A 22,529-nucleotide genomic window follows, 5' to 3' on the forward strand; every position below is an offset into this window, starting at 1 on the left:
GCTGGGTCTGTGGCTGGGATTAGAGTTATCTCTGCTCTCCTCAGCTGTAAGATCAGAGAATTGTCTTCAGTCTCTGGTGTTAGCAAGAATGTTCCCATTCAGTGACAGTAGCAGAGATCTTGAAAATAGATAAACAAAGCCTCTTACTGTATTGCATGTAATTGGAAAGACTCTAAAGCAGGGTTTCCTATCCATGGTGCCTCCAGCTGTTGCAAAACTACAACTCCCAGCATGCCCAGACAGCCAACGGCCGGTTTTAGGCTTAGCGTGGCCCTGGGCAAAATTGAAAATGGGGCCCCAAAAGTCGTAATAGTGCACTAACCAGATTTGCACATTTTTGGTCACTTCAAATACCATAAAAAAATAGCTAAAAAGCAATTGAAAAGTCCATCAAAACCAATAGTACCGATAAAAACTACAAATCACTGCGCGAAAAAATGACCCTCACATCCCCATATACAGAATAAAAAGAGTTATAGGGATCAGAATAGTACAATTTTATATTTTTGTATAGTTTCCCCCCCCCCCCCCCCCCCCCCCCCCACACAGACATACAGCCTTCAGTGGTCCCTCAACATACGATGGTAATCCGTTCCAAATGGACCATCGTACGTTGAGGGATCCGTGCAATGGAAAGTATAGGACAGTGGTCAACAACCTGCGGACCTCCAGATGTTGCAAAACTACAACACCCAGCATGCCCGGACAGCAAACGGCTGTCCGGGCATGCTGGGAGTTGTAGTTTTGCAACATCTGGAGGTCTGCAGGTTGAAGACCACTGTTATTGGAGGTTATAATCGGGTGTCCCCGCCGCTCCGGACCGTCACCGCTGCCCTGGATGTCGCTGTTCATCGCTGTCGCCGTGTCCCCAACGCTCCGGCAAGGCCTCTGCTTCCCCGGCATCCTCGCTCTCCGTCGCCGCCATCACATGGCTACGCACGCCGCTCCTATTGGATGACGGGACGACGTGCGCAGCGATGTGATGATGGAGAGCACCGACGATGCAGGGGATAGTGAAGAGAACGCGCCGGAGCCCCGAGGACAGGTAAGTGATCGTCAGCGGACCACACGGGGCACCGTAAACGGCTATCCGGGGGCAGCTGAAGCAGTCTGCGCTGCCGGATAGCCGTTTATGCGATGGCCCCAACATACAAAAGCATCGTATGTTGATGCTGCCTTCACCATGTGATGGCCTCTGAGAGTGATCGTATGCTGAAATGATCGTATGTCGGGGCCATCGTAAGTTGGGGGGTCACTGTACAATGTATGGCTGGAGGCTGTATGCCTGTGTACTGCCCCCCGTCAGTGCTCTGTCCACCGCTCATCAGGGGTCACAATCTACTGCTATGGCCTATAGACCATAGCAGTAGGTCCCTGGACCGGAGGAGCGGTGCTCGGCGCACTGAAGATGACGTGCAGATCACTTACCATGCCGGCCAGCGCGCGTCCTCCATTCCTATGGGCGCACGCACGGGATGTCCCAAATGCTCAGTGGCGGATCCCCCCCCCCCCCCGGATCTGCCACTGAGCAGCCCGCAGGGGACCCTCTGGGAGATGGGGGCCCTGGGCGATTGCCCCGCCCTAACGCCGGCCCTGCTAGTTGGGTAACATGGCTCGAAAGAGGGTTATATGGCTGTATAATGCCTAGGACAGAGTCAGCCCTGACAGAAGGATCTTATAGCCAAGGAGAAATTGGCAGAATTACGAGTGCAGCTCTGAAGTAGAATACACGCTGTAACTCACCCATCAAGTAAGCAGAGGAATCACATAAAGGGGTTATGCAGAATAGGAAAAAAAATATAATTCTATACAAAACAGCACCACCCCTGTCCTCAGGTTGTGAGTGGTATTACAACTTGGTTCCATTCACTTCAATGGAACTTAGCCGCAATAACAAACAATCTGAGGACAGGTGTGGTGCTGTTTTTGGAAGAAATCAGCTCTGTTTTTCTATTCTAATATCACCCCTTTAAAAAGGGGTTATCCAGGAATAGAGAAACAGAGCTAATTTCTTTTAAAAACCGCTCCCTGTCTGTCTCCAGATTTGGGTTTGGTTCTGCAGCTTAGGTCTATTGAAGTGAATGGAGCCAAGCTGTAATACCACACACAACCTGAGGACAGACATGGAGCTGTGTTTTGAAAGAAATTAGCTCTGTTTTTCAATTCCCGGATCACACCTATAACATTACCTGTAGACTTCACCTGAAGCTCTCGTCTCACAGTATAGTGGGAGGGAGATGCCTGGACGACTCTTCCTGACCCTATGACAACACTGCAGGATCCAGACAAGACACAGAAGACTAACACAGCGGTTTTAATTTCAATTCAAAAATAAACTTTAATAATATTTGCAGGAAGATCCAATAAATTTGTAACCAAAATCTCCAGTGACGATCTCCCTCCCGGGGCTCCAGCCATCTTCACTCAAATAAGTTAACGTCTCACACAAAGCACACCCTGAAAGAAAAGGCAGAGGTTGGCGAGGGTCAATACCAGTGATGCCCAAAATGGGCGCTAAAACAATCAAGGGGGAACTATAGAAGCCTTATGTGCAACAGAACCAAAATAAGGGTGTGTGTGTGTAGGTGCAGCAGACCCGTGTGTGTGTAGGTGCAGCAGACCCGTGCGTGTGTAGGTGCAGCAGACCCGTGCGTGTGTAGGTGCAGCAGACCCGTGCGTGTGTAGGTGCAGCAGACCCGTGCGTGTGTAGGTGCAGCAGACCCGTGCGTGTGTAGGTGCAGCAGACCCGTGCGTGTGTAGGTGCAGCAGACCCGTGCGTGTGTAGGTGCAGCAGACCCGTGCGTGTGTAGGCGCAGCAGACCCGTGCGTGTGTAGGCGCAGCAGACCCGTGCGTGTGTAGGCGCAGCAGACCCGTGCGTGTGTAGGCGCAGCAGACCCGTGCGTGTGTAGGCGCAGCAGACCCGTGCGTGTGTAGGCGCAGCAGACCCGTGCGTGTGTAGGCGCAGCAGACCCGTGCGTGTGTAGGCGCAGCAGACCCGTGCGTGCGTAGGCGCAGCAGACCCGTGCGTGCGTAGGCGCAGCAGACCCGTGCGTGCGTAGGCGCAGCAGACCCGTGCGTGCGTAGGCGCAGCAGACCCGTGCGTGCGTAGGCGCAGCAGACCCGTGCGTGCGTAGGCGCAGCAGACCCGTGCGTGCGTAGGCGCAGCAGACCCGTGCGTGCGTAGGCGCAGCAGACCCGTGCGTGCGTAGGCGCAGCAGACCCGTGCGTGCGTAGGCGCAGCAGACCCGTGCGTGCGTAGGCGCAGCAGACCCGTGCGTGCGTAGGCGCAGCAGACCCGTGCGTGCGTAGGCGCAGCAGACCCGTGCGTGCGTAGGCGCAGCAGACCCGTGCGTGCGTAGGCGCAGCAGAGCTGTGTATGTGTTGGCGCAGCAGAGCTGTCTATATGTTGGTGGTGTTGCTGCTGCATGATTTTTTTTCTGAAAAGGGGGTCAGAAGGCCATGTACGTTTGGAAAACCCTCAGAACTATATAATTCTATGTATGTTGGTGTTGCCCCTACTGGTCACCGGTTGTAGTAACCCTATTTGTGATATCGCTGATACTCACCAAACTCTCTAGACTCCCCCCCCGCAGGTGGGGTTACACCTTGAAGCCGAGGGCCCTCATGCACTCCTTATGGGCCTCTATCAGATCCCGGCATTGCTCTTCTCCCTTCTCGATGATGCTGGGAAAGAAAACTGAATCGGTCAGTGTTTCCGGGACTGGAGACGTGACGTCACACCACCTCCATTCATGTCTATGGGAGGGGGCGTGACGGCACGTTTCAGAGACTGGAGCAGCAGTGGGTGCTGCACGCATATTGCAGGGGTTTATATATCAACTGGCTCCAGAAAGTTAAACAGATTTGTAAATTACTTCTATTAAAAAATCTTAATCCTTTCAGTACTTATGAGCTGCTGAAGTAGAGTTGTTCTTTTCTGTCAAAGTGCTCTCTGATGACACGTGTCTCACGAACTGTCCAGAGTAGAAGCAAATCCCCATAGCAAACCTCTTCTACTCTGTGCAGTTCCAGAGATGTCAGCAGAGAGCACTGTTGTCAGACAGAAAAGAGCAACTCAACTTCAGCAGCTGATAATTATTGGAAGGATTAAGATTTTTTAATAGAAGTCATTTACCAATCTGTCTAACTTTCTGGAGCCAGTTGATATATTGAGATAGATATATATATATATATATCTAAGTTTTTTCCTGGAATAACCCTTTAATAGCCAGAACACTCTTAAAGACCCATGAGGTTTTATTTTTTGTTTTTTTGCGACAACAATTGTACTTTGTAATGATGTCACTCGTTTTACTATAAAATCTATGGTAAAACAAAAAAGTAGTTACCCGCCTTCTGTGATCCTTATCGCTGCCTTCAGGCTCTTTCAAACTTGGAGTAAAGTATTTGGGGTATTGGGCAGCTCCGGGGGAATGGTAATGGGGGGCACAGGCACAATATTGGTGAGATCAGTAGAATGGGGGTTGTGCTGCTATAGATTTGGGGGGGAAATGGCTGCAGAAGGAAGGGTCCCACGAGCAGACACTTATCCCCTCTCATGACGTCTTACACTGCAGTACTTCTTTAACCCCTTAACGACCACGGACATATATTTACGTCCTGTGGCCGCTCCCGATCTGTGAAGCGAGGTCAGAGGCTGAGCGCGTTTCGTATCTGCAAGGTCCGGTTACTATCAGCAACCAGGACCCGAGGCTAATACCGGACACCGCCGATCGGGCTGATGTCCGGTATTAACCCTTTAGACGTGATCGTGGCGTCTAAAACGGGAGAATACACTGCCGATTAGCTCAGAGGAGCTGTACGGGATCGCCGCGGTGAAATCGGTGTCCCGAACAGCTGAGAGGACAGCGGGAGGGGCCTCACCTTCTTCTCGGCTGTCCGATCGGCGTTTGATTGCTCCAAGCCTGAAATCCAGGCTTGAGCAATCAAGCGCAGAAAACACTGATCAATGCATTCCTATGGCAATGCATTGAACAGTGTAAGATCAGTCAATGCAGTTTTATAGCCACTAGAGGGAGCTATAACACTGCATAAAAAAAGCTTAAAAAAGTTAATAAATGTGATTTAACCCCTTCCCTAATAAAAATCTGAATCACCCCCCTTTTCCCATTTAAAAAAAAAAAAGTGTAAATAAAAAGCATATGTGGTATCACCGCGTGTGTAAATGTCTGAACCATGAAAATATATCGTTAATTAAACTGGACGGTCAATGGCGTACGCGCAAAAAAAATTCCAAAGTCCAAAATAGCGTAGTTTTGGCAACTTTTTGGACCATAAAAAAAATTATAAAAAGCAATCAAAAAGTCACATGAAAACAAAAATGGTACCGATAAAAACTTCAGATAATGTCGCAAAAAATGAGCCCTCATACCGCCCTGAACGTGGAAAAATAAAAAGTTATAGGGGTCAGAAGATGACATTTTTAAACAAATAAATTTTCCTGCATGTAGTTATGATTTTTTACAGAAGTGCGACAAAATCCAACCTATATAAGTAGGGGATCATTTTAATCGTATGGACCTACAGGATAAAGAGAAGGTGTCAATTTTACCGAAAAATGTACTACGTAGAAACTGAAGCCCCCAAAATTTACAAAACTGCATTTTTTCTTCAATTTTGTCGCACTATGATTTTTTTTTCTGTTTCGCCGTAGATTTTTGGGTAAAATGACTGACGTCATTACAAAGTAGAATTGGTGGCGCAAAAAATAAGACATAATATGGATTTTTAGGTGCAAAATTGAAAGAGTTATGATTTTTAAAAGGAGCAAAAAACGAAAGTGCAAAAACTGAAAAACCCCTGGTCGTTAAGGGGTTAATATTAGGGAACAAGTAGGAATTGTCCAAAGTGGAGAAATATGGCCGCCTCAGCCCGCAGTCATAGATGAGTAATGCGCAATTCCCGTCTTGACTGCTGATCTCCAGACCAGAAGCGGAAGCGTCAATCATGAAGAGGTTCTCAGTTCTGGTCTCACGCCTCAAACTTCCGTCTGTAATATGAACGCAACCTTACTCTTGGCTTTTTAAGGGTGCGCGCTACTCACCAGGCGTCGCGCACTTTCTTGGTCTCTGGGCAGGCGCAGCACGGCTTCAGGGGCTTCTTCTCCTGGGGCTCTGAGGTCGACTCACAACTGGCAGCGGCCAAGGTGGACATGATGGGACTGTGCAGAGGAAGGAAGGACACCGGGTCAACGCTCTCCACACTTCATACAGTGACAAGAGGCGGTCCCTAGTGGTGTGAGGAGGTAACTGCACTAGTGTGACCTACAATCACTGTGGACAGCGAGCGCCGCCATATATACGTGAATAGTGGTTCTGTAATCGTGACATTGAAGAAAGCAGGAAGTCACATGACCAGCCCAACCCTTTTACCAGTCACACGACCCAGCCCAACCCTTTTACCAGTCACATGACCAGCCTTACCCTTTTACCAGTCACACGACCCAGCCCAACCCTTTTACCAGTCACACGACCTGTCACACGACCCGCATAACCCTTTTACCTGTCACACGACCCGCATAAGCCTTTTACCAGTCACACGACCCGCATAACCCTTTTACCAGTCACATGACCCAGCCCAACCCTTTTACCAGTCACATGACCAGCCTTACCCTTTTACCAGTCACACGACCCAGCCCAACCCTTTTGCCAGTCACATGACCAGCCCAACCCTTTTACCAGTCACATGACCAGCCCAACCCTTTTGCCAGTCACATGACCAGCCCAACCCTTTTTCCAGTCACACGACCAGCCCAACCCTTTTACCAGTCACACGACCCGCCCAACCCTTTTACCAGTCACACGACCCGCCCAACCCTTTTACCAGTCACATGACCAGCCCAACCCTTTTACCAGTCACATGACCAGCCCAACCCTTTCTAGTTTTATATAAAGTTTTTATCTTTTTGAGAAAAATTCCGCAACTTTCCGATAGACTTTGGGAATAATGTATTATAGCAGTCTTACCCAACCAGTGGGAGTTGTAGTTTTGCTGCAGTTTTCTCACGAAAGTTCCATTTTTTTTTTTTAAAAGCTCATTTATGCTACAAACGCGTGACTTTCCACCTAGTTTAGGTCATGATCGTCACTTTTATTTTTTTTTATTTTAATTTTTTTTTTAAGTAGGAGAAACTGGTATAAATTATAGGTTATCCAAGAATAGAAAATAAAGAACTGATTTCAAAAACAGCGCCACCCCTGTCCTCAGGTTGTATGTGGTATTACAACTTAGCTTTATTTGCTTCATTGCAAATGACCTGCAATACCACACAACCCCCTGAGGACAAGAGTGAAGCGGTTTCTAATCCTGGAAAGTGTTTCCCAACCAGTGCGCCTCCAGCTGTTGCAAAACTACAACTCCCAGCATGCTCGTATAACCAAAGGCTACATCTGGAGGCACCCTGGTTAGCAAACACTGCTCCAGACTGATACATTGTGACAAGTTGTGATGTGTTCTGATCACATGATAGGCCCTAGGGATTTCCCATGCAGGAAGTTGTACTGTGCGCTGCGATGTCTATGAGGAAGTGACTGGATAAAGTGTAACAACCCTGGGACCCTCAATGCTTCCAGCAGTCATGTGATCTCATCCCCTGCAAGGACCTGACCTGTGACCCCATAAATCTGGACCTGACTGGCGTCCTCCACAATGTCACCCGTCACATAAAATCTAATTATAAACTAAGTTCTAAAAATAAACTTTTACTGATACTATAAACTAGTTCTCCGGCCTGTGCACAACTACAACCACCAGCATGTCCTTGGTCTCTCCTTACAATGTATCAGTCTGGAATGGATACAACTATGACAAACATCAGATCTGATAAATAGAAAACACAGAAAATATCTCTATTCACTGACAGCAATAAGAGATATTACACAGAGAGAAACTGAAGTATAAAGTAGATAAGAAACTTGCTGTGCTTTTGCCTTTACATCAGTATTTGCCAACCATGGCGCCTCCAACTGTTGTAAAACTACAACTCCCAGCATGCCCGGACAGCCTTTGGCTGTCCGGGCATGCTGGGAGTTGTAGTTTTGCAACAGCGTGAGGCACCCTATAGGTGACCACCCGACTACTACCACCATCATCGTCATCATCCATCCCAATATAGGTGACCACCCGACTACTACCACCATCATCATCCATCCCCAATATAGGTCACCACCCGACTACTACCACCATCATCCATGCCAATATAGGTGACCACCTGACTGCTACCACCACCATAATCATCCATCCCAATATAGGTAACCACCCGACCACTATCATCATCCATACCAATATAAGTGACCACCCGACTACTACCACCACCACCACCATCCAGCCCAATATAAGTGACCACCCGACTACTACCACCACCACCACCATCATCCAGCCCAATATAGGTGACCACCCGACTACTACCACCACCATCCAGCCCAATATAGGTGACCACCCGACTACTACCACCACCATCCAGCCCAATATAGGTGACCACCCGACTACTACCACCACCACCACCATCCAGCCCAATATAGGTGACCACCCGACTACTACCACCACCACCACCACCACCACCACCACCACCATCCAGCCCAATATAAGTGACCACCCGACTACTACCACCACCACCACCATCCAGCCCAATATAGGTGACCACCCGACTACTACCACCACCACCACCATCCAGCCCAATATAAGTGACCACCCGACTACTACCACCACCACCACCATCCAGCCCAATATAAGTGACCACCCGACTACTACCACCACCACCACCACCACCATCCAGCCCAATATAAGTGACCACCCGACTACTACCACCACCACCACCATCCAGCCCAATATAAGTGACCACCCGACTACTACCACCACCACCACCACCACCACCATCCAGCCCAATATAGGTGACCACCCGACTACTACCACCACCACCACCATCCAGCCCAATATAGGTGACCACCCAACTACTACCACCAACATCCATCCCAATATAGGTGACCACCCAACTACTACCACCATCATCATCTATGCCAATATAGGTGACCACCCAACTACTACCACCATCATCCTCCTTCGCAACATAAGTGACCACCCGACCACCATCATCCATCCCAATATAGGTGACCACCCAACTACTATCGTCATCATCATCCATCCCAATATAGGTGACCACCCAACTACTATCGTCATCATCATCCATCCCAATATAGGTGACCACCCAACTACTATCGTCATCATCATCATTCCCAATATAGGTGACCACCCAACTACTATCATCATCATCATCATCATCATTCCCAATATAGGTGACCACCCAACTACTACCACCAACATCATCCATGCCAATATAGGTGACCACCCGACTACTACTACCACCATCATCATCCACCCAACAACTACTACCACCATCATCATCATCATCATCCACCCAACAACTACTACCACCATCATCATCCATGCCAATATAGGTGACCACCCGACTACTACTACCACCATCATCATCATCCACCCAACAACTACTACTACCACCATCATCATCATCATCATCCACCCAACAACTACTACCACCATCATCATCATCATCATCATCCACCCAACAACTACTACCACCATCATCATCATCCATTCCAATATAGGTGACCACCCGACTACTACTACCACCACCACCACCATCATCATCATCATCATCATCATCATCCACCCAACAACTACTACCACCATCATCATCCATTCCAATATAGGTGACCCCCCTATCCCCTCCCCAGGTCCCCTATATCAGGTATATACAGCATGTATCCCCCGACCTCTACTACTCACGTGTTATATAAACCAGCAGCCCGACAGAACTTCACTGCGCAGGCGCGTCGCCGAGAACTGCTGGAAACTGCGCGACACTCGCTAAGGAGTAGGTTTTACTTTTTTTCACAGCGGCATCTAGCGGCGGTATGTTGTAAGTGCAATCCTGTCCCCCTTCGTCCAATGTTAGGAAGATGGGGGCGTGGTTACGAGAGCTGCACCGCCTACAGTCACGTGATAGTGTTGTCAGGGTGATTTCAAGACGCTGGGACACCTGATATCTTAGCAACCGGGGTAACAAAGATGGCGGCCATGGAGGAAGCAGAGGGGAAAGGTAAAGCGGGCAAGAGCGGCTCTGTATGTATATGTGTATATAGTGTATGTATATAATGTGTATATAGTATATGTATATAACGTGTATGTGTATATAGTGTATGTATATAATGTGTGTATATAGTGTATGTATATAATGTGTATATAGTATATGTATATAACGTGTATGTGTATATAGTATATGTATATAACGTGTATGTGTATATAGTGTATGTATATAATGTGTGTATATAGTGTATGTATATAATGTGTATATAGTATATGTATATAACGTGTATGTGTATATAGTGTGTGTATATAGTGTATGTATATAATGTGTATATAGTATATGTATATAACGTGTATATAGTGTATGTATATAATGTGTATATAATGTATGTATATAATGTGTATATAGTATATGTATATAACGTGTATGTGTATATAATGTGTGTATATAATGTGTGTATATAGTGTATGTATATAATGTGTGTATATAGTGTATGTATATAATGTGTATATAGTATATGTATATAGTATATGTATATAATGTATGTATGTATATAATGTGTGTGTATATAGTGTATGTATATAATGTGTGTATATAGTGTATGTATATAATGTATATATAGTGTATGTATATAATGTGTGTATATAATGTGTGTATATAGTGTATGTATATAATGTGTGTATATAGTGTATGTATATAATGTGTATATAGTATATGTATATAGTATATGTATATAATGTATGTATGTATATAATGTGTGTGTATATAGTGTATGTATATAATGTATGTATGTATATAGTATATGTATATAATGTGTGTGTGTGTATATAGTGTATGTATATAATGTGTATGTATATAATGTATGTATGTATATAGTGTATGTATATAATGTGTGTGTATATAGTGTATGTATATGTGTATATAATGTATGTATATAGTATATGTATATAATGTGTATATAATGTATATAGTATATGTATATAATGACACTTGGGGTACAGGATGATGACACTTGGGGTACAGGATGATAACACTTGGGGTACAGGATGAGGACACTTGGGGTACAGGATGATGACACTCGGGGTACAGGATGATGACACTCGGGGTACAGGATGATGACACTTGGGGTACAGGATGATGACACTTGGGGTACAGGGTGATGACACTTGGGGTACAGGATGATGACACTTGGGGTACAGGTTAATAACACTTGGGGTGCAGGATAATAACACTTGGGGTACAGGATAATGACTCTTGGGTCCACATGAATCATATGGTCTTTTTATATCCACAGTTGACCCTGTACATGTGGAGAACATAGAACATGAAAACATGAATCTGTCATCCGTACATTTAGAAGAAGGTGATAGAGCAGACGCCTCCACACTGGATACAGACCCTGGTGCAGAGGACCCCCACATATCATCTGAACCCCCCCGTGAGCAGATCTCCGGCGATGAGAGTCGTCATACAGGAGCGGATGAGATCGTCCTCACCTCACCCAGAGCTGCACATACAACCATAGGAGGTGGAGTAGAACACGAGGAGCACAAGGAGCCTGAAGATGTTACAGAGCAGGTGCGGAAGGGCCCGGGCCCCAGTAATGAACCATTACCAGGAGAAGGAGATGAGAAGTCTGGAGACGTTACAGAGCCCACACAGGAGGGTCCGGGCCCCAGTAATGAACCAGAAGAAGGAGATGAGAAGTCTGGAGACGTTACAGAGCCCACACAGGAGGGTCTGGGCCCCAGTGATGAACCATTACCAGAAGAAGGAGGTGAGAAGTCTGGAGACATTACAGAGCAGGTGCGGAAGGGCCCAGGCCCCAGTAATGAACCATTACCAGGAGAAGGAGGTGAGAAGTCTGGAGATGTTACAGAGCAGTCACAGGAGGGTCCGGGTCCCAGTAATGAACCATTACCAGGAGAAGGAGATGAGAAGTCTGGAGACATTACAGAGCAAATACATGAGGGTCCGAGCCCCAGTGATGAACCATTGTCTGGAGACGTTACAGAGCAGACACAGGAGGGTCCGGGCCCCAGTGATGAACCATTGTCTGGAGACATTACAGAGCAGGCACAGGAGGGTCTGGGCCCCAGTGATGAACCATTGTCTGGAGACATTACAGAGCAGGCACAGGAGGGTCCGGGCCCCAGTGATGAACCATTGTCTGGAGACATTACAGAGCAGACACAGGAGGGTCCGGGCCCCAGTGATGAACTATTGTCTGGAGACATTACAGAGCAGGCACAGGAGGGTCCGGGCCCCAGTGATGAACCATTGTCTGGAGACATTACAGAGCAGACACAGGAGGGTCCGGGCCCCAGTGATGAACCATTGTCTGGAGACATTACAGAGCAGGCACAGGAGGGTCCGGGCCCCAGTGATGAACCATTGTCTGGAGACATTACAGAGCAGACACAGGAGGGTCCGGGCCCCAGTGATGAACTATTGTCTGGAGACATTACAGAGCAGGCACAGGAGGGTCCGGGCCCCAGTGATGAACCATTGTCTGGAGACATTACAGAGCAGACACAGAAGGGTCCGGGCCCCAGTGATGAACCATTGTCTGGAGACATTACAGAGCAGACACAGGAGGGTCCGGGCTCTAGTGATGAACCATTGTCTGGAGACATTACAGAGCAGACACAGGAGGGTCCGAGCCCCAGTGATGAACCATTGTCTGGAGACATTACAGAGCAGACACAGAAGGGTCCGGGCCCCAGTGATGAACCATTGTCTGGAGACATTACAGAGCAGACACAGGAGGGTCCGGGCTCTAGTGATGAACCATTGTCTGGAGACATTACAGAGCAGACACAGAAGGGTCCGGGCCCCAGTGATGAACCATTGTCTGGAGACATTACAGAGCAGACACAGGAGGGTCCAGGAGCTGAGGAGAAGGGAGCAGATGCTGCAGGGGAATCCATAGAAGAAGCTGTGACCGGCCCTGAGGACATCTCTGGTGGTGACCATGATGATCCGGCTCCCCCAGGAGATGGTAAAGGTGGGGATCTTATTATATTCTTATTGTAAAATATGTGAATTTACATGTAAATTTATATGGGCTATGTAATACAGGTACAGGGCCTGAGACCACCTTGGAGGCCGATGATAATACAGAGGGCGGAGACCTGGATACTGGGACCACTGATATGAGCACGGCCGAGGCCACCGGAGGTAAAATCTACACAAAATACTTCACAGCCTAGTACAACAGTGTTTAGGATGGTTTATTTAGTAATCAGGAAGTTATTCTTTCTAAATATCCAAATGACCTGAAATCTTCCTTTGTAGAACATCAGAATCCAGAAGGTGATGAAGAGGATGTGGAGGAGACCGAGAGGATCCCAGACAACTTTTTCTATGACTATGAGAATATCTGCTCCCAGCCATACATCTCCCCCGACTCAGAGATCCCCGGCAGAGTCCTTCATCTTTTGTATCCTTCTTACTGTAGCTAAATCCTTCCAAATATTCTCAGAAGTCATGATAGCAGTGACCCATAAGTTTGCTCTGAGCACTTTGTAGGAACTTTATAGGAATGGCAATGGGCACCGACTGAACGCCAAACATTGAAGAATGCAACATAAAAAGGAAAGAACACACTATACAGTGCACACCCAATAGTTAAAGGGGTATTCCAGGCCAAAACTGGCTCCGGAAAGTTAAACAGATTTGTAAATTACTTCGATTAAAAAATCTTAATCCTTCCAATAGTTATTAGCTTCTGAAGTTGAGTTGTTGTTTTCTGTCTAACTGCTTTCTGATGACTCACGTCCTGGGAGCTGTGCAGTTCCTATGGGGGATATTCTCCCATCATGCACAGCTCCCGGGACGTGACATCATCATTGAGCAGTTAGACAGAAAACTTCAGAAGCTAATAACTATTGGAAGGATTAAGATTTTTTAATAGAAGTAATTTACAAATCTGTTTAACTTTCCGGAGCCAGTTGATATATAAAAAAAAAAAAGGTTTTGCCTGGAATACCCCTTTAATGTATCAAAAGTTTAACAAATACCAGAAATGACACAGCAGACAAAACATTTAAAATCACATAAAAGGCACAAAGGCCACTGCAGTGGCCTTTGTGCCTTTTATGTGATTTTAAATGTTTTGTCTGCTGTGTCATTTTTGGTATTTGTATTAAACTTTTGATACATTTCTATGTTGCAGTGTTCGTATATTGGATCACATGGTAGCACCCCTGGATTTTACTGTGGTTTTACTTTCTTTAGTTTAAACATTGAAGAATGGCAGAGCAATATGAAACATCACTATAAAATACATAAACACATTAAAGGGGTATTCCAGGAATAATTTTTTATTTGACTATGCTACATGGGGCTGTAAAGTTAGTGTAGTTCATAATTTAGCATTGATTTTACCTGCACTGAGAAAATAAAGAAGCCTGTACCTGATCACCTAAACGTGAGTGCCCCCGCATTGTTTCTTTCTTGGTCTATGCATGGACTTTGTTCCCTCTGGCGGGTTGTGCGCCAAGGTGCGACGGAGAGAGGGCTCCGGACTATAGCCTCACTGCTGAGACCGGTATATCTGATTGCCAATCAGAAGCGTACATCCACACCATACCAGTGCCAGCCGTCTGCTGTTCTACTGTTTAGTTCATAATATAGTGTCTGTACCTGTGTGTGACGGTTTTTCTCACAATTCTTCTGTGATTTCCTCCCCCCCCCAATATTTATTATAAACAGCATACAAAATGACTGTTGTCTCAGATTTTTCCCAGGTTGCAATGTGGCCGAGACATGACATCACTAGTCAGCTGATGACAGGGAGCCTGTCTGCTTCAATGGGTGGAGGGATCAATCTGCAACTAATGCAACAGCTGTAGGTACCCTGATTGAAAACCACAGGTCTTTTGAATGGATGCAGCTCATTTATGTTTTAATGGGTGGGAGGGAGGAAATGGAATTGTGGGATTTGTAGGCAAAAAAGAAAAGTCAAACAGAAAATACCAGTTCACAAAAAGCTAGCCCCAGTGTTATGGTAATCTCACAGCATAGCCATTTATCCCCAAGACAAGCGCAGATCCTTCCTAAGCATGTCCACTACTGCCTGCCAGGTATGTACTAAAATCACCTTATGGTGGAGGAGAACCCCTTTAAGAATGTATAAGTCTACCTTTTATGCCTTTATTTCTATGTACTTTAATTTCTTTATCATAGCAAAAGGAATAAAGAAGTCAAAATTGAAGGAAAAGCTCCATTTCCCATTAGGACAGTGTTTTCCAAACAGTTTCCCCTCCAGCTGTTGCCAAACTACAACCTAAATAATTACCAGAAATGTAAGGCTATCTGAGAGCAACTCCTCATTGGCCACAATAACATCTATGTATATATACATTCACCAAAACTGATGTAATATATTTAAACAGTAATCAATCTTTATTGTACAAATTATATTAAAGGGGTGCTCAGCGCTCCGCTGCTCAGCGTTTGGAACAAACTATTCAGAACGCGGGAGCTCGTGACGTCATAGCCCCGCCCCCTCATGATGCCACGCCCTGCCCCCCTCAATGCAAGTCTATGGGAGGGGTCGTGACGGCTGTCCGGGCATGCTGGGAATTGTAGTTTTGTAACAGCTGGAGGCACACTGGTTAAAAAAAAAAAACTATAATACACAATGAGGTTTATTTACTAACGTGATCCTGACTCTTTTTTTGTCGCGTTTTTGGCACGCAAATTGTGTCACACGTTCCATGCGACACAATTTGCGACCAAAAAAAAAAAAAAACCAAACCCTCCATTTTACAAGGAAAAATCCGAAAAGGGTGTGTGTTTAACGGGAGAAAGTAGGCGTGGCCCTGAAAAAAAAGGGGTGTGTCCCCAACAGTTTTGAAAAATCCCAACATATTTACTAAGGTTTCCATAGAAAATGTGGTGGATTTGATCTGCGGAAAAACCTGACAGATCAGAATAGGTGTAAAAAATAAATAAAATAAAAAATAAAAATGTAGAGAAACCTTACTAAATACCTTGGGAAAACTCCACTCCACTCTTAGTAAATAAACCCCGATGTATGATCAGGGAAGCTGAATGCTAAGAAAGCAAAGTGTTCTGCTTCCTAAACACATCGCTGTTCCCTTGAATTCCCTGGTTGAGCTTGATGGACGTATGTCTTTTTTTTTTTAACCATACTAACTATGTAAAACACTTTCAATATCCGATTGAAACTTTTTTTTTACGCCAAAGTTTTGTAAAATTTTTACCGCCAAGTGTTTTGAATATGTCCCCCGCTGTTTGGAAAAAGCTGCATTAGGAGGACCACCCAGTAGTAGAGAAGTTAAAAAGCGCTGAATATTCAGAAGTTGTGGGATCCTTAATATATCTCAGACATTCTTTCGGCTATGACTGTACAAAACGTGCGAATCTCCACTTGCTGGATGACCAGACCTTGCTGTATGTCGCCGGCGCTATGGCCATCATCTTAGGAATTAGGACTCATGAACAGCAGTACCTGAGAAGCAGCAGTGGTCAGGGCATTGGAGCGGTCGCGGTGAGTTGCTCTCGTCTTTTTCTGTTGCCTATAAAACCCTTATAATACAGACCTGCAAGCTTGACCCGTAATATGTTACACCCCTAGGTCCATCCCACCAGGAAATATTTTGCAGTAGCAGAAAAGGGACACAAACCAAATATTATCCTGTATGAATACCCCTCCCTGAAACCCTATCGGATCCTCAGAGGTGAGCCCTCAGCTAAGATTTAGTCATAGAAATTCTTTAAACCTGATCCTGCAGCAAAAATTTAAAGGGGTACACCGGTGGAAAACTTTTTTTTCTAAATGAACTGATGCCAGAAAGTTAAACAGATTTGTAAATTACTTCTATTTAATAATATTAATCCTTCCAGTACTTATCAGCTGCTGTATAGTACAGAGGAAATTCTTTTATTTTTGGATTTCTTTTTTTGTCTTGCCCGCAGTGCTCTCCATTTTAGGAACTGTCCAGAGCAGCATAGGTTTCCTATGGGGATCTTCTCCTGCTCTGCACAGTTCCTGATACAGGTATAGGTGTCAGCAGAGAGCACTGTGGACAAGACAAAAAAAGAGATTCAAAAAGAAAAGAATTTTCTCTGTAGTATACAGCTGCTGAAAAGTACTGGAAGGGTAAAGATTTTTTTTAAATAGAAGTCATTTACAAATCTGTTTAACTTTCTAGCACCAGTTTATTTTAAAAAAAATTGTTTTCCACCGGAGTACCCCCTTAAACCTGATCCTGCAGCGAAAATTAAAGGGGTACTCCGGTTGAAACATCTTATCCCCTATCCAAAGGATAGGGGATAAGGTGTTAGATTGCGGGGGGTCCCCAGCGGCGGCGGCTGGAACATGGAGGCTTGCAGCTTCCGCGTTTGTGATGTCGCACCACGCCCCCTCTATTCACGTCTATGGGAGGAGGCGTGATGCCAAGCGGCGGAACCCCTGTGAAGAATAGGGGATAAGATGTATCCAGCGGAGTACCCCTTTAAAGGGAATTTCTTTTTTTTTTTTTAATCAACTGGTGCCAGAAAGTTAAACGGATTTGTAAATTGTAAATATTAATCCTTCCAGTACTTATCATCTGCTATATGCTCCACAGGAAGTTCTTTTCTTTTTGAATTTCCTTTCTGCCTGACCACAGTGCTCTCTGCTGACACCTCTGTCCATTTTAGGAACTGTCCGGAGCAGGAGATGTTTTCTATGGGGATTTTCTCCTACTCTGGACAGTTCCTAAAATGGACAGAGGTGTCAGCAGAGAGCACTGTGGTCAGACAGAAAGGAAATTCAAAAAGAAAAGAACTTCCTCTGAAACATACAGCAGCTGATTAGTACTGGAAGGGTTAACATTTTTAAATAGAAGTAATTTACAAATCTGTTTAACTTTCTGGCACCGTTGATTTAATTAAAAAAAAAAGTTTTCCAGGGGAGTACCCCTTTAACTTATCCCCTTATCCACAGAATAGGGGATAAGTGTCAGATAAGTGTCCCAGTGCTCGGACCCCCTGTGATTTCCTGAACGGGGTCCGGTTCTCTGAGAGGAGCGTGTGCTGGGGTAGGCAAGTGCTCCATTCATTTCTATGGGAGGGCCATGGACGCCCAAGTGCAGCACTTGGGTCTCTTTGGCGTTCCCATAGAGAATGAATGGAGCACTTGCTCCCCTCAGAGAGCCGGGGGCCCATTCAGGAGATAGTCGGACCCCCCCACAATCTGTCACTTATGCCCTATCCTGTGGATAAGGGGATAAGTAACTTTTTGCTACAGTTCCCCTTTAATAAGCAATGTTTGTGTTGCTCTCCTTCAGGGGGCACAGAGGAAGCCTACGCCTTCATCGACTTCAATATGTCTGGAACCCTTCTTGCCAGTGTGGGCAGCAGCCCCGACTATATGCTGACTATCTGGGACTGGAAGCAGGAAAAGACTATGCTGAGGTCCAAGGCATTTTCCCAAGATGTGTTTCAAGTCACCTTCTCCCCAGAGAATGAAGAGCAACTTACTACCTGTGGGACAGGACACATCAGGTGACTTGTGGCGGCCATGTGTTATGCGGTTGTCACACAGATTGACCTTGTTTTTATTACACCTTCACAAGTAATGCAAAATAGATGCAAAATTGACTGGTGAAGAAGCGTCATGTAGGGCAGGGAAGAGTGAGCTTATCCCCGAACCCCTTTCCCTACCTTCTTGGAGCCAGTCCCTCCGCTGACTAAAGTGCAGGGGCGATATAGTCAAAGCAAATAACAGAACAGTACAAGGTCGGGACACAAGTCAGGATACAAAAGGTTATAAGCAAACAAAGACAGGGAACAGGGATACTAAATAACAGCAGGAATAGATACAAACAGATATCAGGGGAAAATGACAGCAGGTATATAGCATTCAGATAACAGGCAAGATACGGCAGGTATGAGGATATGAGCGAAACTGGATAAAGGGAATGGATGCCTAAACTAAAGTCACACACTATATAGATCAGAATAGACGGGTACTGGATAAGACATGCCTAACATCAAAACCAAACTCCAACCATGGAGGAATACAAACATGTCTGAATACAGGTCAAGATACTGAACAGATCAAAATACACGAGAAACAGTTCATGCTAGACCAGTGGTTCTCAACCTTTTTTATTTATTTATTTTTATTTTTTAAACTGTAACCCCAAAGGGTGAAAGTATGTCTGCAGGTACCCCTCGCGCAAAATGGAATCAGAGGGAAAGGAGAATAATGGCACAAGGGGAACAAGATGGAGTGTGGGGATAATGATTACCCCCCCCCCCATATTAATCCCCTTGTGCCACTATTCCCCCCTCCATCTTAATCCCCTTTTGCCATTGCCCCCCCTCTGATCCCCCTGGGCCAATATATGGGATACATGCACTAACACCCTCCCATACTGCGGTGTTACACTCAGTTTAACATGCTTACCAGGCCTGTGTCTATCCCATTCAGCAGGAGTTGGAGGGCCGCACTGACGGGTGACGTCCTTCTGTGCTTTGCCGGCACCTCCGCGCAACATCAGGGACGTCACATGTCAGGCCCGGCAGCCACTGCAGTTCACGTAAAGTGTCCGCGGCCGCGGTACAATATAGTGAGCTGCCACGGTGACTGCGGTGTCCAATCCCCGCTCTGCACTGATAAATACTGGCCAATGCATGGCGGGTATTTGTCAGCGAATTGCCGTACCCCCGCATAACCCTTGGCGTACCCCTGGTTGAGAAACCCTGCTCTAGAGACAGGAAGTACACCGACCCCAGGTTAGGGAAAAAGCAACAGGCTATGGAACAGAGCTAACCATAGAGGATACAAATACAGGATAACACAGAAACAGGTGTAAACAAAAGCCAAAATACAAGGATCATGTTACTAAGACAGATACCAAAAAAGACAGAATAAACCCACCAAGGCCCAGACTATTAACAAACAAACTAAGCTAAAAGCACACAAACAGGTACAGTACTACAAAAGCCATGGCAAAACAGTCACAAGTGTGCTCAAACACAGACAAGAGTGCAAGGCAAAATTAGGAGCAAGCCTGAAAGGCTAAGGAGGCCTGAAATAACTCCTCCTGGCTGCCTATTGGTCCAAGACTGTAACTCATACCTGACTGTAAGAGGCCTGCCAGGTGGGATCCTTACAGGTATCTGTCTTGTTCTTTGTTTAGATTTTGGAAAATGGCTCGCACATTCACAGGCTTAAAACTGCAAGGAGAAATAGGAAGATTTGGAAAAACGACCCTAACAGACATAGAAGGATATGTGGAGCTGCCAGATGGAAAGGTAGATATGTGAACACATACTGAAACTTCGCCTACACTTCACTATAGTAAAAACACAAAAATAACATTTTAGGCACCACCATGGGCACGAGTAAAAGGCTGCTCTATTCCACATTTTTCACTACAGGTCATATCAGGGTCAGAATGGGGCAACATGCTGCTCTGGGAAGGGGGTCTGATCAAGGTGGAGATATGTAGAAGAGGACGAAAACCATGTCATGGCGGTCCTATTAACCAGTTTGTTCTGGATGAAGGAGAATTGATCACCATTGGCGCCGACGGGTTTGTCAGGGTGAGTGTTTTTTCCTGTTTATATCTGACCAAATTGAGAAACATCAGGATTTGTTTTATATTAGTTTTCCTTTTATATCTCTTTCCTTCAGGTTTGGGATTTTGAGACAGTGGATACCGCAGACTCTGTGGACGACACTGGGCTTTTGGAGATGGAACCTATGAATGAGCTTCTGGTTGGAAAGAACGTCAACCTCCGGTATATGGTGAAGACCATGGATGGAGACTCCCCTATATGGTTTGCTCAGGTAGGCTAGGTTCATGGTTTATTCCTTCTGTCCCCCTCCCCCATACACATGCACACTTGGCTCTGCTGAGTGTGCATGCATTTCAATAGGGATAAAGGGAGTCTCCCCCATACTCCTGCAGCGGCTTATACCCCTTGACAACAAAAGGATCGGACTCACACGCTTGGGTGATCAAAGCGTGCGTGTTTATGGAGAGGAGGGATTGGAGAGATAGCTGTTGGCCGAACAGCAGAAATGCATGGTCAGCTGTAGTCATGTCCCCATATCATGGCCACGCTGTCACCTTTACAACATAGCACCACCTGCAAGCTACCCTGGTGAAGCCTAATACACAGGTCCATGCTGATCTGCGCCTGTAAATATTGGTATTCACTGTATCATTTTTTTGTGTTTGCCTTACAGGACTCCAGTGGAGGAATATGGAAGCTGGATCTATCGTTTTCCAACATAGTAAGTTTATTCTTTACTACTCGTAATCACAGTATAATAGGTTGTACACAGAAGTCTTAAAACACAGCTTTTATTAATAAATAAATATATATATATAATTTATAGTAATAAAAGCTGTGTTTTAAGACTTCTGTGTACAACCTATTATACTGTAAATAAGCAACACAGGTCTAATATTCATCAGACACTCACCTATATGACCCGTAATCACTAAAATAGTTATGATAGGGTAGAACGGCATGGAAGCAGCCAGCATGGTGGTATACCAGTCAGTGGCAGACTTCTGTAACAGTGGTGGAAGGTGCAGCTTAAAGGGATACTCCGCCCCTAGACATCTTATCCCCTATGCAAAGGATAGGGGATAAGATGTCTGATCGCGGGGGTCCCCAGTGGTCCCTGCTGCACCCGACGTTCGTTTAGAGTGTCTGATGCAGCGTCGGAGGCACGTGATGTCATGGTCCCACCCTGCTTGTGACGTTACAGCCACGCCCTCATGCCCCCTCCCGTAGACTTGCATTGAGGGAGTGTGGTCATAACGTCAGGAGCAGGGCGTGACCGTGACGTCACAAGCCTCCACCTCGCATCGCCAGTCATCCGACACTGAGTGAAGTTCGCCCCGTGCCCCAGATGTCTGAGGTGCCACAGCTGAGATTGCGGGGATCCCCAGCGGCGGGACCCCCGCCATGAGACATCTTATCCCCTAAGATGTCAAGGGCCGGCAAACCCCTTTAAGACCACTACAGTCTGTCAATCTGACAATCTACAATGTGACCACTACAATCTGACAATCTTACAATGGCCATCATTCTTATTTCTATAGACACAAGACCCCGAATGCCTCTTCTCCTTTCACTCCGGCAAGATTAAAGCTTTGGATGCATCTCCCTCAACGTATCTGATGGCCACGACATCCCTGGACCGTAAGTTTTCTGTGCCACACACACGTAGGCTTCAGTCCAGAGGTTCGGAGATATTACTACTTTATATAACCAGGGGGGGTCAGACCTATGAGACCCTCAATAGTCATGGTAATGAAGGGACCACAGCACAGATTCTGCTCTTTTCCTGCACAGAGGTATCCCCCCCCCCCCCATGAGACGTATTGTTTCCTCCTGTGGATTACTTCTGGAAAGACTTTC

The 22,529-nt window shown here is 46.0% G+C and overlaps 2 protein-coding genes across 5 annotated transcripts in view; one reads left to right on the top strand and one right to left on the bottom strand.

Moving 5' to 3' along the window:
• Positions 1-2,304: 2,304 nt before the first annotated feature.
• Positions 2,305-9,960, bottom strand: LOC130357293 (cytochrome c oxidase copper chaperone). 3 transcript variants are annotated; one of them, XM_056559957.1, is made up of 4 exons: positions 9,824-9,960; positions 6,066-6,182; positions 3,568-3,685; positions 2,305-2,457 (listed from the first exon to the last, which is right to left on the bottom strand). In XM_056559957.1, the coding sequence occupies exons 2-3, from the start codon at positions 6,173-6,175 to the stop codon at positions 3,601-3,603; spliced, it is 195 nt and encodes a 64-aa protein (XP_056415932.1). In that variant the 5' UTR covers positions 6,176-6,182; positions 9,824-9,960; the 3' UTR covers positions 2,305-2,457; positions 3,568-3,600. The 3 variants fall into 3 exon arrangements, with proteins under 3 accessions (XP_056415932.1, XP_056415935.1, XP_056415934.1); XM_056559960.1 differs by lacking the exon at positions 9,824-9,960 and adding an exon at positions 6,758-6,771; XM_056559959.1 differs by lacking the exon at positions 9,824-9,960 and adding an exon at positions 6,394-6,403.
• Positions 9,961-9,998: 38 nt separating this feature from the next.
• Positions 9,999-22,529, top strand: part of CFAP44 (cilia and flagella associated protein 44) — a gene marked incomplete at its 3' end in the record, with an annotated part of 49,457 nt that continues 36,926 nt past the window's right edge. The window contains 14 exon segments of one of the 2 annotated variants that reach the window (XM_056559955.1): positions 9,999-10,136; positions 11,419-11,714; positions 11,793-11,840; positions 11,997-13,131; positions 13,206-13,304; positions 13,422-13,566; positions 16,482-16,644; positions 16,732-16,834; positions 18,428-18,644; positions 20,288-20,402; positions 20,529-20,693; positions 20,785-20,940; positions 21,343-21,390; positions 22,211-22,310. In XM_056559955.1, coding sequence (XP_056415930.1) covers positions 10,106-10,136; positions 11,419-11,714; positions 11,793-11,840; positions 11,997-13,131; positions 13,206-13,304; positions 13,422-13,566; positions 16,482-16,644; positions 16,732-16,834; positions 18,428-18,644; positions 20,288-20,402; positions 20,529-20,693; positions 20,785-20,940; positions 21,343-21,390; positions 22,211-22,310 — 2,821 coding nt within the window. 2 annotated transcript variants of the gene reach the window in all.

This window comes from Hyla sarda, chromosome 2, assembly GCF_029499605.1.
Source record: "Hyla sarda isolate aHylSar1 chromosome 2, aHylSar1.hap1, whole genome shotgun sequence".
Lineage (NCBI taxonomy): Eukaryota > Metazoa > Chordata > Amphibia > Anura > Hylidae > Hyla > Hyla sarda.

Excerpts from the sequence above, each read along its gene's own strand:
- LOC130357293 (XM_056559957.1), bottom strand. The coding sequence starts at position 6,175 with ATGTCCACCTTGGCCGCTGCCAGTTGTGAGTCGACCTCAGAGCCCCAG. Across the intron at positions 3,686-6,065 it reads AAGAAAGTGCGCGACGCCTG|CATCATCGAGAAGGGAGAAG; the intron begins GTGAGTAGCGCG and ends TTTCTTTCCCAG.